Source organism: Mustela putorius, unplaced genomic scaffold (genome assembly GCF_011764305.1).
Source record: "Mustela putorius furo isolate JIRA1106 unplaced genomic scaffold, ASM1176430v1.1 tig00000129_pilon_pilon_pilon, whole genome shotgun sequence".
Taxonomy (NCBI): Eukaryota; Metazoa; Chordata; class Mammalia; order Carnivora; family Mustelidae; genus Mustela; species Mustela putorius.
In genome coordinates this window covers 43,538,103-43,553,659 of record NW_025421290.1, presented here as the reverse complement: position 1 = coordinate 43,553,659, position 15,557 = coordinate 43,538,103, and the positions used below count along the sequence as shown (strand labels likewise).

Genomic DNA, 15,557 nt, shown 5'->3' with positions numbered 1-15,557 from the left:
GAGAGGACTTCAGGGGAAGCCAGGTCTCAGGGGATGCCCAGGACTAGTACCCGGGCAAGGGAGGGGCTGCTGGGGCAGGTGATGGGGAACTGAGCCCCAGGAATGAAGTGCGACACAGGGAGAGGCAGATATGAAAGCTGCCAAAAAGTGCAGTGTCCCAGGTTCTCACCAGCTGGCTGTGGACTTTGCCCTTAGAATCTGTGGTCCTTCCTATCACCGGGGGATAGGGAGACTATGTTTAAGGTTGGAGCAGTTGCCAGAAAGAGAAGTGAAGAGAAAGTCTGGATATGTGGACTCCAGGAGAGCTGCTGGAAGCCGTAGAGGCAGCCCCAGTGCCTTCCTGGCGCTTACCCCCAGGGCAACCCTCGTCTGTGGCTCCTGCCTCCTGCCTATCTTCTGAGCCCATCCCTCTTCTCCATCCCTCTGCCTTATCCTCGCTCACAGGGACATCTGAAAGGGGCTCTGTGGTGCCCAGGCTCAACCCACAGTAGGGTGCAAGTTTCTGGACAGCGGGAAGAGCACACCTTCTACGTTTGCAAACTCTGAAGGTGATCAGTACAGGAGGTTTAGTGAGTGAATACATAGATGATATATCCATTAATAGGTGGGAAGAATTAAGGAAGATGACCCCATATGATGCCAACAGATAGAGGGAGTGATGGGGCAGGGAGAAGGAGGCGGACCAGCCGCACTGTCAGCCTCGGGGGATCTCTTGGTGCCTCGGTTTCCCTGTCTGTACTAAGGGAATATTAACGCTATCTACCGCACGGGATTCAGACAGAGCCCAGGAGACAGGAAGCTCTTGGCCCTTCTGGAGTCAGTTTGGGGGTTTGTATCCCCAAACAAGAGTAGCAAAAGATTCCCTAAGACCGAGCAAACAGAAAGGCTTAAAGTCAACAGGAAAGGAGACAGCAAGGTGAATCGAACCATTTCAACCCAAGGTCAGAGTTGGGCAAGTTCAAAGATCCCTAATGCCCTTCTTATCTGAGCTACCCACGCAGGCCTCGAGTTTCTGAAAAACAAGTTCCAAAGTCCTTCGGGGTCTCCCTCGGCCCCACACAGGGATGAGTCCCGCACAGCCAGTGCTCGCCAGGGCTCCCGGGAGAACCCCTGCCACACCTGCTCCCTTCCTCCCGCAGGGGAGACAGAGAAGATGACAAGGGAACTGAAATGGGCGGTCATCGCTCGAACTGTGTATGCGTGCTGAAGGTTGGCACGCATCACTAACAAAAGAAAAGAGATAACTTCCAGAGTCTAGTGGTATGTCTTTTAGGAGGGTCTAGTTACTTTGGGATGGTGACTCCCTCGTTAAATGAGGACAAGCTGAGTCTCCTAAAAGCTGAAGGGCCATCACGACCATAATGGCCCATAAATTCAATGAAGTTAAAATGAAGTGTAGAAAATGTTAGTTATAATACAAATAATGGTTTTATTGATTCTAACACATAGGGGATAAAGCTACAGAGTCGTGCTTTATTCCTTCTATCCCTTACAGTGCATAGATCTGCCTTCTTTTCCTCCGAGTAAGGAGGAAGAGTGAAAACAAGAAGCTGTGGGTAAGACAGACACTTCCAGAAAAACTAAGACCGGAACCACACACAGGGGTGTCGCAAGGTGGATGATTTGCAAGATGCCAACAGGACGCAAATTCACAGCCGATTTAATTCACGTCCTGGGAGGGAAAGCTGAGAGCATCCAATTAACCTCTGAACGTGAACAGGCTCTGGCAAGGCAGATGCAGGTGTCAGTTATGCCCACAGAGCAGGCCCGGGGTAGAACACCCCACAGGCATCCCCTCATTCGAGGCTCACAACGACTACATGAGAAAAAGATTCTCATTATCCCCATTTCCCAGATGAGGAAACCCAGGCTCTGAGATCAGCCCCGCAAGTCGACGGGGCTCCAACCACCCGACACCCAACTCGGCGCTCTGCTCCCCACCCTTGGCCTCCAGGAAGCAAAATGAGCTCAGAGCCCAGGAGAAAGGGACTGGAGCCTTTGGGGATCAGCAGAAGCTTGAATGCAAAGAGGTCTGCCTGGACAAGGAGCGCTGTTCCCATGTCCTTCTCCTACTCAGATCCTAGGGACGCATCTAAATGGGCTCCCAGGCCCGGGTCCCATCCACAAAGATCCCATGGTAGACATCGACCTAGGGCCCACCTGGGCTGAGCTGCCCTCAGTCTTACATGAAATCATCTCATGCTTTGTTGACAGTCCTGATACAAGCAATAGACCTCATCTTGCCAAAGCGATAGATCGCATCTTGCCTCTTACAGAGGAGGGGACAGAGGCACAGGGAGGGTCCACGGTGAAGTTCTCTTGAAGGACAGGGTAGAGTTCAGACTTGACTCGGATGTTTGGGCTCCTGAGCCCAGGCCTTAACCGCTGCCCCACACGGAAGGAGGGAGCCAGTGTCTGGAGGGGAGGGACCCCGTAGTGAGCAAGGGGGGACCCAAGGGGGAGCCTACTGTGAGAGACCGGTGCACCTTTGTGTTACGTGGGACAGTCCTGGTCCCCACGCTCACCAGGGAGCTCTGCTGGTGACTGGCTGCCCCTCCTGACCTGAGCCACCAGCCTGGCTAACCAACTGAGCCACCCAGGTGCCCCCTTTTTGTGTGTGTGTGTGTGTGTGTGTGTGTGTGTGTGTGCAGAAAGAACTCTTGGCCCAGGGCCCCTCGCACACCCTCCCCCTCACTCCCTTACCACCGAAGACCCCACAGCTGAGCTCTCAGACTTCTCTCCAGCCTACTCCCACCCCTAGGCTGGGCCCCGAGTCTGGGAAGGTGTCCCCAGAAGCTTCTTATTTAAACCAGTCCACAGGATGTTCCTAGGACGCACTCACTCCCTGGGAGCCAGGCTACCACCGACGGATCCAGAAGTGAGCACGTGGGCAAGGCATTCCCCAGCACGGCTCTTTGGTTCATGGAACGGCTGCTGCAGAGATTGGTCACTGGGTGCCCCTCCCCCACTCCCAACCAGGATTCCATCCTTGCTCTGTTGCTCATATCCTCCCATCCCGTTCCTAGATCGTTTGTCCAGAGCAGCTCCTCTGCAGCAGGAAATCCCGGGGGATTGGGGACCCCAGAGCGCAAGGATGGGGAGATGAGGAAGGGCTGAGCATGGAACCTTGGACTCAGACGGGACAGGGCCCCGGAGCCCCTCACACGCTCCCTCTCCAAATGTCCCAGTCCCTGCTGGGACATCTCACAGCCCTTCTGTACCCAACCCAAAGTCCGCAATACACACATCCCCCATACACAAGACCCTTCTCAGCCTCCGTGGGGCTCCCACTGGGTATTGTGCAGGTGACTCAGTCCTTCCCTCTACGGCTGCTCCTGGAAAGCTGCCAAGATGCCATGCCAGGCCCTAGGCCAGGACAGTGACACCTGCTCTCTCCATGAACCCCCTGAGCCCAGGGCGACCCTCCCTCTTACAGAAGTTCAGAGGGACTGGGTGACTCGTCAGGGTCACATAGGCTGGACACAGCTAGAAGAGCAGGTGACAAGGGCTGCCTGGGTCAGGGAGGGCCAGCTGCACCCTCTAGCTACCCACGGCTTTGTGCAAGGAGGCTTCCTGTCCCGTTCCCCGCCCCTCCCGGACGCGCTGCCTCTGACACTCAGAGCTTCCTTCCAAGGCTGGCAGAGACCGTGCACTGCTCAGGGTGCAGGGTGCATACAGAATCCCGGAGGAGGAGGAGGAGGAGGAGGCTGCCGCAGGAGGTGTGGAGGCTACCGCAGCTCAAGGATTGGAGGTAGAGGGGGTGTAGGGCAGAGCCTTCCCACAAACCCTGAGGCCACTGGGCTGTGGGAAACAAGCTTGGCAACAGCGTGCAAGATGGGGCACTCGGCACGGCCCACCCCCTGTGGGAAGTGGGAGGGGCAGCTGGGTTTGGAGGGAGGCATTGTACAGACAGAGAAACTGAGGCATGGGATGAGGAAGAGGTGCCCAGGAGGTATGGAGGTCAGGCCTCACCCCAGTCAACTAGCTCTCTGAGCTGTGAGGGGATGGAGAGCCCCAGTGAGGAGAAGCCCATCCAGCCAGCTGAGGGGAAAGAGCCTGGGGCGCATTCCGGGAAGCTCCCCCCAAACAGTGACACCAGGGAGACCCACCGGCACATGTAGGACCATTTCATAAGGGGCTCACCGTGCACACCCAGCCCCGGGCTCTGAGCTAACCCGGAACGACCGCATTGAATCCTCACGGCAGCCCACCAAGGTGGGTACCGTTTCAAACCTCATTTTACAGGTGGAGAAACTGAGGCAGGGGCAGGTAAAACAGCTTGTCTGAGATCTCATAGTCAGCAAATAGGGGAGCTAGTTTCTCACATCTGAAACTATGTAGCAGAGGAAGCTACAGGCTGTTCACTGGGCACAGTCCCTCGTTTGGGACCGGGGGATGAGAGAAAGGACACAAATGCACGCAGCTGCTCCATCAAATGTCCGTGGAGCGCCTGCTTGTGCGGGGCAGCTGTCCGAGCACACCGAGAGGGATGCGGTCCGCCTTAGGCTTTTAAAGAGACTGCAGTCAAAGGAGGCCCAGTCACTCTCAACCCTGCACCAGCACCTTCCCCACCGCCAGCCCCTTGGGGGTCTGTAGCAGCCCCAGAACAGGGCCATGTTCCCAGGAAAATTCAAGCCCTGTGTGGCTCGCACTCCTCTGCTGGGAGCCACACCCCATGGAAACAGAAACAGGCTGAAGCTGGCAAAGAATTCAGTCTTGTCCTGCCCAGAGAAGCCCAGAGAGCCAGGCTGAGCAGACCCAGATGAAAAGCCCCCTGTGTGCCAGGCCCTTGACAGAAGTTATTGTGCACATCCCTGACCATGCTAGCCCAAGGCCGCTGTGTCAGCAGCAGTCATGGTCCCCGTTCCTCCTCGGGAAAATCAACAGAGCTCGTGTCCAGGGTTAGCCTGGCCTCTCCACTCCGGACCTCGGTTTCCTTCCCTAACAAAGGTGGTGCTTTTCACTTCCCCGCCCCTCCCAAGGCCGCAGAGCATCTCCCGCAGGAGGCATCTCAAGGTGGCTGGGTGAATGGTAGCTCTCACTGGGTCAGCCACTGAGAATTCCCCAGTGGGAGGGGAGGCTGTCCCCAAGAGTGCCTGAGTCATACCACCTCTCCGTGAATGCAGGACGCCACGCTTTATGGGCCGGGTACAATGACTCCCTTTGGGAGACGGGACAGAGGGCCCTGGGCTGCCCGGGCCGGGGTGCAGACCGGTGGGTGTGGGTGGACAGCTCAGAGGTGGCCTCTGGACTTAGTCCCTGTTTGCTCCTCCGATAACTGGGGTGACCTTAGTTAATATTCACCAGCAACCTCCCCCATCATCCCTGTGGGTCCACGGCTTAAATAGGAACCAGAGACAAGGCTCTGTCTCCTCAGCCTTGGTCACCGGCCGCGGCCTGGGACAGTAACTGTAAGTATGCCTTCCCACCGGAGAGAGCCTCCTGAAAGCCTCCCATGCTGCCAGGCAGGTCCCGGGGACACAGGGAGGATGGAACAGGCTGTGGCTGGACCCCTTGTTGTCATGGCAACAGTGACCCCGGAGGTCCTTTCCGCTCCCAAGCCTGCTCTAGGGTCTCCCTAGTACCTACTGGTGAATACGCTGGCCCTCAGTGAGCCGTGCGGAAGTGGGCACCCCAGGAAGGAGCATGTTCCTGCCGGCACAGCTCCGGTGTCCCTCCTGTTGGTTGTCTCCTGCTGGCCTCACCACCTTCCCTGTACTTCCCCTGCCACGGGTAGGAAAAGTAAGGCCCAGAGAGGGACAGTGGGGAGCCCAGGCAGGACCAGAGCCCAGAGCTCCAGCCACACATCGGGCCTCTGTCCTCTGCAGAGACACCCAGAACAGAACCATGATGGGCCCCCCCTGTGCTCAGTGGGTCTCTGGGCGCCCTCATGCACAATGGAAGATGGGAGACCCTGGAGACGGGGCCCAGGTTCAGGGCTTCAGCGGTGCTCCTGAGCCCTTGATCTAGCCAGCCGGTTGCAGTCAGCCATTTGAGCCTTAGAGCAACCTTCTGAGGTGGTTACTGAGATTATGCCCATTTTAAGGAAATCAGGAACAGAGAAGCTCATAACTTGCTCTAAATTGCACACTACCCAGGATTCCAACTGGGGTCACCTGGCCCGAGATCTCACCCTCCCTAACCTCTTCCTCCCACCAACATAATTCTCTTGGTTCTTAGGAGCCAGCTGGGGAATGGGAGAAACACAACTGGGCTGGCCTTGAGGCCTCTTTGATGCTGGGTGACCTTGGACTACTGTTCAACCTCTCTGTCCTCTTGGGCACAGTGGAGACAATCTTGGCCCTCTTCGCTCTCATCCCGCCCCGGCCCCAGCCTTGATCTCTGCAGCATGGGAAGCAGATAATTTTTCTGTCATCAGTTCTTGGAAATGGGGGCTACAAAGATGACCAAGGCCAAGGCCACCAGGCTCCCACATGGCACTCGGAAATATACATATATTGGTAACAGCTAAGTCTCCCTGACAGCTGACTGTGTGTCAAGCATTTCTTGGCACTTTGCACATATTTAATTTGCACAATAGCTCTGTGAGGAAGAGCACCCTTGTCCTCTCCAGGAATGGAGATTTGGAGAGGTTAATTAACCTGTCCAAGGTCACACAGCTGCTGTGGAACTCTGGCCTCAGAGCCACTGGCCTGAGCCAATGGACAAGCGACCCTGTCCCTCTTCACCTAGCCCGACCACTTCAACATTTTCTAGTTCAAGGTCTCTGGCTTCAGCTTTGTAAACGGAGAAGGATGGAGTGCCGAGTTATGGGATCCACATTGCCTGGCATTAAACCCCAGATTCACAGGCATCCAGGTCTGTGGTTTTCAGTATGTTGCTCGACCTCCAGAGGCCTCAATTTCTCCATCTATAAAATGGGGCTGATAATTATTCCCGCTCCACAGGGTAAGCGTTGAGGGGACATTAGCTGAGACAGTGTGCATGAAACACCTGCTGTTTATGGGGGTGACAACCAGGACAGCGATGGCGGTGCTGGTGTTTTCTTGGCGTGGGGTTCAGCAGCAGCTAGGAGGCAAAACATAAATACTTGGGGAATTGAATTTAAAATTCTCCAGACTCTCTGGTCCTGGGCAATGTGGCAACCAGCCAGGAAGAAATCTGCTGGTTTTTACACGTGTACCCCACCTGTGCGCAGGTAGGGGGAGAGCTTCCACACCCAACAGGTGCCTGCCCACCTACCCTCACATCTGCCCAGAGAAGGATTCTTTTCTCCAAGACAAAAAGCCAAGGTTCAGAGGAATGAAGTCATGTCCCCAGGGCTGCTGGCCCAAACGTGTCCTGGCTGGGTCATGCGTGGACTTATTCAGTGACAGGCTTAGGTTGTTGATGGCCCAGTGGCTCTCCTGGACCCTGCTGGGTCACCCCTGATCATTCATTTTATGCTCATGGGTGGATCTAGAATTTGACCAGATAAGGGGATGGCTCACTTCCTGTGTGCCCACCCAGTGTGAGTGTCCATCAAGGTCCGGTTCTGGCACTCACCGTCTGAGACCAGAGGACACAGCTATCTCAGTCTGCAGGTCAATTGGCAGGAAAACTAAGACTCAATCCAGCTTTGTCACTGATTTGCTGTGTGACCTTGGCAAGGCCCTGACCCTCTCTGGGCCTCAGACCTTTTACTATAAAAAGAAGCAGCCAGAATCAGTGATGCTATACCTGGTAGATGGGCTCACCACAGCTGTGGCCCCTTCCCAGCCAGCCCAGACCAGCAATCCCTGGAGGGAGAGGGCAGCCATCCACTCCCTACCCCCACAACGGTAGTCTCAGTCCATTTTCTTCCACCAAACCCAAATAGCTTCTAACTGAGAATCCAACAGTAGTATAGGGGTATAGGGGAATAGTATAGTATAGTAGTATAGGGGGATAGTAGTATAGTAGTATAGGGGGATAGTAGTATAGTAGTATAGGGGAAACTCATTTAGGTCTTCCCCCACTGCAGCTTTGACAGCTGGGGACTTGCCTGCCCAAGGCCAAGGGGATGGTAGCGGTGCCATCAGGGCTGGAAGCCACAGCCCCTGAGGCCTTTTGGCATACTTGGTGTCCCCACCCTGCAGAGGCCCAAATCCCTCATTATCTCTGAGCCCCACAGAGATGAGGGGTTTCTGCAAACCGTGAAAGTCCACCCCAAACCCAAGCAGGGAAGCAAAGAGGAGCCAAGGGCGTGGACCTCTGCAGAGCCAGTGCGACCACCAGCAGCTCTGTTTCCGCTGTAGTTTAAGAAAAATAAAAACACGTATTGCGTAATGTGCGGTCCGTCCGGTCTGGATGCTTTAGAGGCATGAAGGCCAGAAAAAGGGCAGTGAAGAGAAAGCAACGCTGGGCTTCATTTTGTTGTTTGATTCAAAAAGAAACTCTTTGGGGGTACAGGGTGTGGCCTTTGATAGAAGGGCATGGAGAAAGCAGAAGTTTAGGGGCCCTGATGTTGGAAGGAATGTGTGAGGCTCCTATACCCCACCCCACACACAACCACACAACCCCCAACTTACTGGAGAAGTCACTACCCACTGCCCACATCATGGGCGAGCCCAGAGCTAGGACACAGGTGGTGACAAGGACGAGCAGGTAAGTTGACTGCAGGAACCTCAGTGCATTCATGCAGCTGAGGCCACAAATGTGTGCGGGGCTGCCCTTCAGCTCAGGCAGAAGCTCTGGGGGCTGAGACTCACCATGAGGGCAATGGGGACAGCCCTTCAGCTCCATGGGTTCTGGCTGTGTGTCCCTGGGCAGAATCTTACCCTCTCTGGGCAGCAGCCTCATGTCTGCTACATGAAAAGACTCAGTAGAAATGTTCCCATCCACATCCAGTCGTACATGAACCTGATCTGGCCTGATTCCTGGGTAGTTGTGCACAAGTCTCTTATGCTCATTGTGCCTCAGTTTCCCCTTATGTAAGACAGAAGCTGTGACACCTGCACACAGGGCCACTGCAGGGGATAGGGCAGCCATCAAGAGCATGGACTCCCACCCAGATGGCCCGGGTCTGTGATTCTTACTACTTTCCTGCTCTGTGGCCTTGGGGCAGATGACTTCAACTTCTCTGGTCTTCAGTCTCCTCCTCTGTGAATGGACAATGGTCCTGTGCCCTAGGTCATAAGTCATTGCAAGAGGACAATAAGATGAGACAACAAAGTGCACAGAATGGGGCTCGGCACACGGTGAGCCATGTAAAGTCTTAATTACCGTTCTGTCTTTCCGTGATGAGCATGTAGGAGAGTGCTCGGCTGGGGCCAGCACATAGTAGATGTTTAGTAAACTGGATGTTCCACCTGGGGTCAATCAGCGGCCGGGGAACTCGCCATGTGACCTGACTAAGGCGTGGTGCACCCCCTCTTTGTCTTGCAGGACGATGGCATCCTCCGTTCCCTGGGGCCTCCTGCTGCTGGCGGGGCTGTGCTGCCTGGCCCCCCGCTCCCTGGCCTCGAGTCCCCTGGGAGCCGCTGTCCAGGACACAGGTGCACCCCACCACGACCATGAGCACCATGAGGAGCCAGCCTGCCACAAGATTGCCCCGAACCTGGCCGACTTCGCCTTCAGCATGTACCGCCAGGTGGCGCATGGGTCCAACACCACCAACATCTTCTTCTCCCCCGTGAGCATCGCGACCGCCTTTGCGTTGCTTTCTCTGGGGGCCAAGGGTGACACTCACTCCGAGATCATGAAGGGCCTTAGGTTCAACCTCACTGAGAGAGCCGAGGGTGAGGTCCACCAAGGCTTCCAGCAACTTCTCCGCACCCTCAACCACCCAGACAACCAGCTGCAGCTGACCACTGGCAATGGTCTCTTCATCGCTGAGGGCATGAAGCTACTGGATAAGTTTTTGGAGGATGTCAAGAACCTGTACCACTCAGAAGCCTTCTCCACCAATTTCGGGGACACCGAAGCAGCCAAGAAACAGATCAACGATTATGTTGAGAAGGGAACCCAAGGGAAAATTGTGGATTTGGTCAAAGACCTTGACAAAGACACAGCTTTCGCTCTGGTGAATTACATTTTCTTTAAAGGTAAGGTTGCCAACACCAGCCTGAGCTTGTTCCCATAAAAACATCCAAAAATATTCTCTAACACGCCATTGTTAAACTTTCCATAGCCATCCAGGATGCATAGGGTGGTGTGTCTCCACATGCATTAATTGGTTTCCTAATTAACCACTGTCATACATTCCATGATCAACTGAGATCAGATGATGATGGGTGGGACGGTCACATCACCATCTTCTCTGCGGGACTTCTCAGAGCCTTTGATGTGCTAGTGTGCCTTGTCAGCCCCCACCAGGGAGTTAACTAAAAACAGGCGGTTTTAGCAGAGTGTATGAAGGGAATGGGTTTTCTTGGAACACAACTTCTGACAACTGCACTGCAGTTGTTGTGTCAGAAAGAGGGAAAGCTTTGACGTCAGAAACACCAGAGTTGGAATCCTTCCCTACCGATTGTTAGCTCTTTGATGGGCGGCAAGCCATCCTACCACTTTGAGGTCTTCCCTCTGTCATGGGGACATACTAATACCCTTGTTGTCAGGTTTCCCTGAGGATAGAACAAGTTACAAAGAAACCAGGGCCGCACGCTCACACAGCAAGTGCTCGACTGAACTTGAATCTCAGCCTGGCCTCCTCCCTGAGCAGTGGCAACGTGGGGGCCCTGTGGACCACAGAGGGTGCTCTAAGGCAGCGGAACAGCCCGTGGAGATGGCCTGGAGGGAGTGGGGGTAAAGAGCAAGGCCAGAAAGCCTTCCTTCACTGTGCCGGCGACTCCTCGCTCGGGGGGCAACAGCCCAACGGAGAGCCTGGGGCCAGAGCAGAGCATCTGAGGTCCCCGCTCTGCTGTGAGGCTTCTGGTGGGTCTGGCCTCTCTCCAGCCTCAGTCTCCATCTCTGTACAATGGGAGAGTTGGGTGCAGGCGGGGGTGCCCAGGGCACCTTCCCACTCTGACTTGCCCGGATGGGGCTGCTCTCTTGGTGTGGGGGGGGTGGAGGGTGGGGAGGAGCTGCCCAGGCACCTGTGTTCCACACAGTGATCCAGACACAGCCTTGGAGTCGTGGTGAGAGTGATTCCCTGAATGACAAGGACCGCCCGCTAACGAGGGGCAGGGAGACTTGGACAGGGAGGTGCTGAGTAGGGCTGATGTCAGTCGTTTTCATGTAGAACCTCCCAAGCCCCCCTCAAATAAGTAAGCATGAAATACAAGTAAAAATGCTCGCTCTGCAATGCGGCTTGGCATCCCTCGGCCTCCATCAGATACACATTCTGAATCCCTCACGGGTCTCGCATTGCTCTCCCCAAAGTCCTTTCGGCAGACTTTGCTGCAGCTCCGCTTTACAGGTGGTGAAATCAAAGATCCTTCCAACAGTAGGACCCCAGCAAGGAGGCTCAGGGCCGGTCTATCCCCCCCACATGGTCCCAACCTTCTCCCACCTCTGGCTGACGCCCCCTTCCCCGCCCTTCCTCAGGCAAATGGGAGAAGCCCTTCGAGGCGGAGCACACCACAGTGGAGGACTTCCACGTGGACGAGCACACCACCGTCAAGGTGCCCATGATGAGCCGGCTGGGCATGTTCGACGTCCACCACTGCAACAAGCTGTCCAGCTGGGTCCTGCTCATGGACTACGTGGGCAACGCCACCGCCATCTTCATCCTCCCCGACCAGGGCAAAATGCACCACCTGGAGGACACGCTGACCAAGGAAGTCCTGGCTAAGTTCCTGGAAAACAGACACACCAGGTGATTCCCAAACCGAGAACGACTTGGATACTGCCATGTCGGGCCGGCCATGGGGAGGGAGGGTAGACCCACAGCCGGTGGACTGGACGACTGTGCGAGACCCGTTGTCCCGGACACAGGCTCGTGGCACTCACGCCGCACCGGCTGGGCTCCGTGAAAGGGACATGCCCATGGGGATGAGGCCACAATCCTGTGTCCTTGGGGACTCCCTCACCACGGACACTGCCCTTTCCCCGTGCCAGGGCCTAGAATGGGGGGAGCGACGTCAGCACGTGCCCGGGACAACCAAGAAGGGAGACCCGGGCTTCTGGCAACACAGGCAGGGAATATGGCGTTAGAGAAGGGACAGTCTGGGGCAAAACGGAGAGAGCCCGCCTAGACGCCAGAAAAGCAGAGGCCCAGGTGGGTTTGGGTTCCTCTCTCACCAGACCCATGCGGTTTGATGAGGTCCCCACGGGGAAGTGACAGTGAGTCCGCACCCCAGATTCGTGTGTCCCTCGGGAGTGACACGATGCCAAAGCCCTCGGGACTAGTTTGCCAGGTGCACTCCGAAATACACGTACCCGTATAAGTGTGTGCGGTAGGAACATAGAAAAATAATCAAATACATTAAAATTAGAATTAAGAAGTAAAATTAACATCCAGAAGAAGACATAATAAACATGTGCATATATAAATGAATATGAAAACACAGACAAGCATAAGGTTAAAATTAAAATAAATTAATTTAAGTTTTAAGATGCCTTCTCCCCGACCTCACCCTGTGTTCCCGCACCGGAGGCTGAGGAAGGAGAACAAGGGATGGCAGACCCCAGAGATGCTCACGGGGAGCCCCAGTGCCTGTCAGCTCACACTGGCAGGCCCTTGATTCAGACCCTGGAGATGTCTCCATCAGGGGGAACCTAACCCTGCAGGGCTCCCCAGGGGAGTGTCCAGAGGGCTGCTCAGAGGAGACAGGAGGCAGCCCCTTCAAACTTGGCAGGACAAACCCATCCCTGTGACTCTATGTTCTTGGGCCCCAGGGGCTGGACAAACAAGAAATAGAATAAACCCATTCGCGCACCTCCAGTCCCCGTGTGGGAGGGAGAGGGCCGCCGAGCAGGACGAAGAGCCAGAAATGAGATACTCCACGTGTGTGAAACCCGTTTGTTTCCTGTCATACCAGGTCTGCCAATTTACGTTTGCCCAAACTGACCATTTCTGGAACCTACGATCTGAAAACCGTCCTCAGCAAAATGGGCATCACCAGGGTCTTCAGCAATGACGCTGATCTCTCGGGGATCACGGAGAAAGAGCCCCTGAAGCTGTCCAAGGTCAGTTGTCCCTGATGCCCTTGGGTCAGAAGGTGTCACAGTGTGTGACGCTGTGACAGTGTGTCACACTGTGACGCTGCAGCTCAGAGGTGGGGGAGGGACAAAGGGACACAGACGCACCTGCAGACTGAGGTCCCAGAGGAGTGTCACTGGATGCCCTGGGACTGGAACGTGGGCAGGTGACCATGGAGGAAGGGGCCTCTCGGGCTGCTGCCAAGCTAGGGACCTCCTCTGCGCTGGTGCCTCCGGGTCATCTTTGGCCAGGGCCTTCCCTTCTTTGGGCCTCGATGGACCCATATTTACCAAGACAGGCTCAGGCTCCATGATTTCAAAGGACTTCTGTCCCTTGCATCTGTGACCCAGGAACTACTGGCCGATCACGGAGTCTGGGTGAATGAGTGATTTCACCTAAAGATGCCATTTATTCAGAAAAGTGGAAAGTGACCAAAGATCCAGCCACTGCTCAATGGCTGGCTGGGAACTGAATGCCTGGTGTGGACCGGACACAGGGAAGGCCCCCCTCAAAGTCGTGGGTCCCAGGGCGCCTGACATCTGGTACCGGAAACAAGGAAGGAGCCACGGAAGATGAATGGCTGGGAAATCTCCTTGTTGGGGTTGTGAGTTGCTTCCCGCGTAGGCTGAGAAGGTTGGTGAGGATGGAGAAGTAGGGCCCACCGGTGCAGTCAGGCAAGGCCTGGAGAAGGTGGGGAGGGCCTGTGTGTTGCCTGCAGGGAGTGAGGCTGTGGTATAGAAGGACACCCAGGTGGAGGAGGTCTGAGTGAGCCCCTCCCTGGGCCCCATCCCCTTCCTCAGGCCTGGCTCCCAGGCTGGGGCAAGGGACGGCCCCACTCAGAACAGGCCGGTGTCCTCTCTCCCTGCAGGGGGTGCATAAGGCTGTGCTGACCATTGACGAGAAAGGGACAGAAGCTACCGGGGCCACGTTTATGGAAGCCATCCCCATGTCGATGCCCCCAAGTGTCGACTTCAACAGCCCCTTCCTCATCATCATCTACGACAGAAACACCAAGAGTCCCCTCTTCGTGGGAAAGGTGGTGAACCCCACCCAGTAGTAACTCCCTTTGAGGTCCAACTCCCTCCCCCGATGACATTAAAGCGTGACCCTGCCCTGGCTCGAGTGTGACGTGTGACTCCTGCAGCCCCTCATCATTCCCAGGTCTCCCTCTCTGTCTCCGGGAAGCGGGTGGAAGGGCCATCACGGCGTCTCTCCTGTAGGCCCTGTGTTGCCCTGCAGTGGGCTTTCACACCGTCCAGGAGCCTTGCGAGGCCAGGAGGAAGTGCTGCCCGCGACCCTCCCTTTGGTGGCTCTTCCCCAGTCACTGGGGAAAAGCTCTGGGGTCTCACAGTCTTATCTGGGAATCCCCAAGAGGGGCTCGCCAGGGCGCAGAGACCAGCCCACCGCCCCCACCTCCGCCAAGCATCCACCTCTCGCTAAGCCCCCCAGCCCTGCTGGTGCTTGCAGCGCCCCCCATGAGGGCCCCACCCCCGGCAGGGCTGCCGGCACAGGCCACACACGAGACTGTCCCCTGCCCCTGTGGCTCCCAGAGCCTCCAGCTCCCGTGGGGACTCGGAACTGCCACATCTGCAACCACAGAGAGAGACTACTCGGTCCGCTTTCCATCCCACCTTGTCACCTGCGCCTGGCTTGGGCTCCTACCACGCAAAGGTCTTTCCTGCAAAAAGCTACGGTCGATTTTGCCTAGAAAACTTTCGATGGCTTTAGGCCAAGAACACATACTCCTGTCCCTGTCCTTCCTTCTCTGCCCCAGGACCCTCAAACCCACGACCCCTAGAAGCAGGCTGGCCCTCCACCTCCTCTTCTCGCCAGGCGGGTCTATGTCACCTGCTCAGATTCATCCGGCTTGTCACAACCCCAAGACACGTACCCTGTGTCCTCTTCTACGCAATCATGGGGCCACGTTGTGGCTCTGGAAAGTCATTCCGATGATTCCTTGGTCACAGGAGAAGAAGCAGGCCACCAATCCCACTCACCCTCCCTGCCTTCCCTTGGCTAAGCTCTGACGGGGGACACTGTTCATCTGGCCTTGTTCCTGCCCCACGGCGCTCCCTGGGGTCTTCAGAGGGAACCACAATTGCTTTATCACAGCTGCGGCCACTCCAGAGCAGCCCTTTCACTAAGGGCCATGGGGCTCTGTCTCTAGAGCCCCACAGGACAATGACACTCAGGAAGTCCTGCCAGACCCCCAGGCTGAGGGAGCCAGCTCCCAGACTCACAGGAACGTGCTTGTCTGTAGGAAAGACTGTCCCATCCTCTAAGAACCTAGTGATGCCCGCCTAAGGCTCTCGCGGAGGCTGAGCGTGCATCTACACACCTGGGTTGAGTCATATGAAATTTACACCTCTCAAGGCCGAATGTCCACATGTGTCCAATTCCATGTAATTCAATATAATGAATCCAGCTGTCTCCCAGAGAAGTCTGCTGTCATCCCGATATCCCTCTGCCTGGACTCTTCTAATCTCCACAAATT

At 55.9% G+C, this 15,557-nt stretch overlaps 1 protein-coding gene across 2 annotated transcripts; it reads left to right on the top strand.

Moving 5' to 3' along the window:
• The first annotated feature begins 3,618 nt into the window (after positions 1 to 3,618).
• Positions 3,619 to 14,180, top strand: SERPINA1 (serpin family A member 1). 2 transcript variants are annotated; one of them, XM_004754759.3, is made up of 5 exons: positions 3,619 to 3,751; positions 9,367 to 10,025; positions 11,467 to 11,737; positions 12,903 to 13,050; positions 13,932 to 14,180. In XM_004754759.3, the coding sequence occupies exons 2-5, from the start codon at positions 9,371 to 9,373 to the stop codon at positions 14,118 to 14,120; spliced, it is 1,263 nt and encodes a 420-aa protein (XP_004754816.1). In that variant the 5' UTR covers positions 3,619 to 3,751; positions 9,367 to 9,370; the 3' UTR covers positions 14,121 to 14,180. The 2 variants fall into 2 exon arrangements, with proteins under 2 accessions (XP_004754816.1, XP_004754815.1); XM_004754758.3 differs by lacking the exon at positions 3,619 to 3,751 and adding an exon at positions 5,308 to 5,411.
• The last annotated feature ends 1,377 nt before the right edge of the window (positions 14,181 to 15,557 follow it).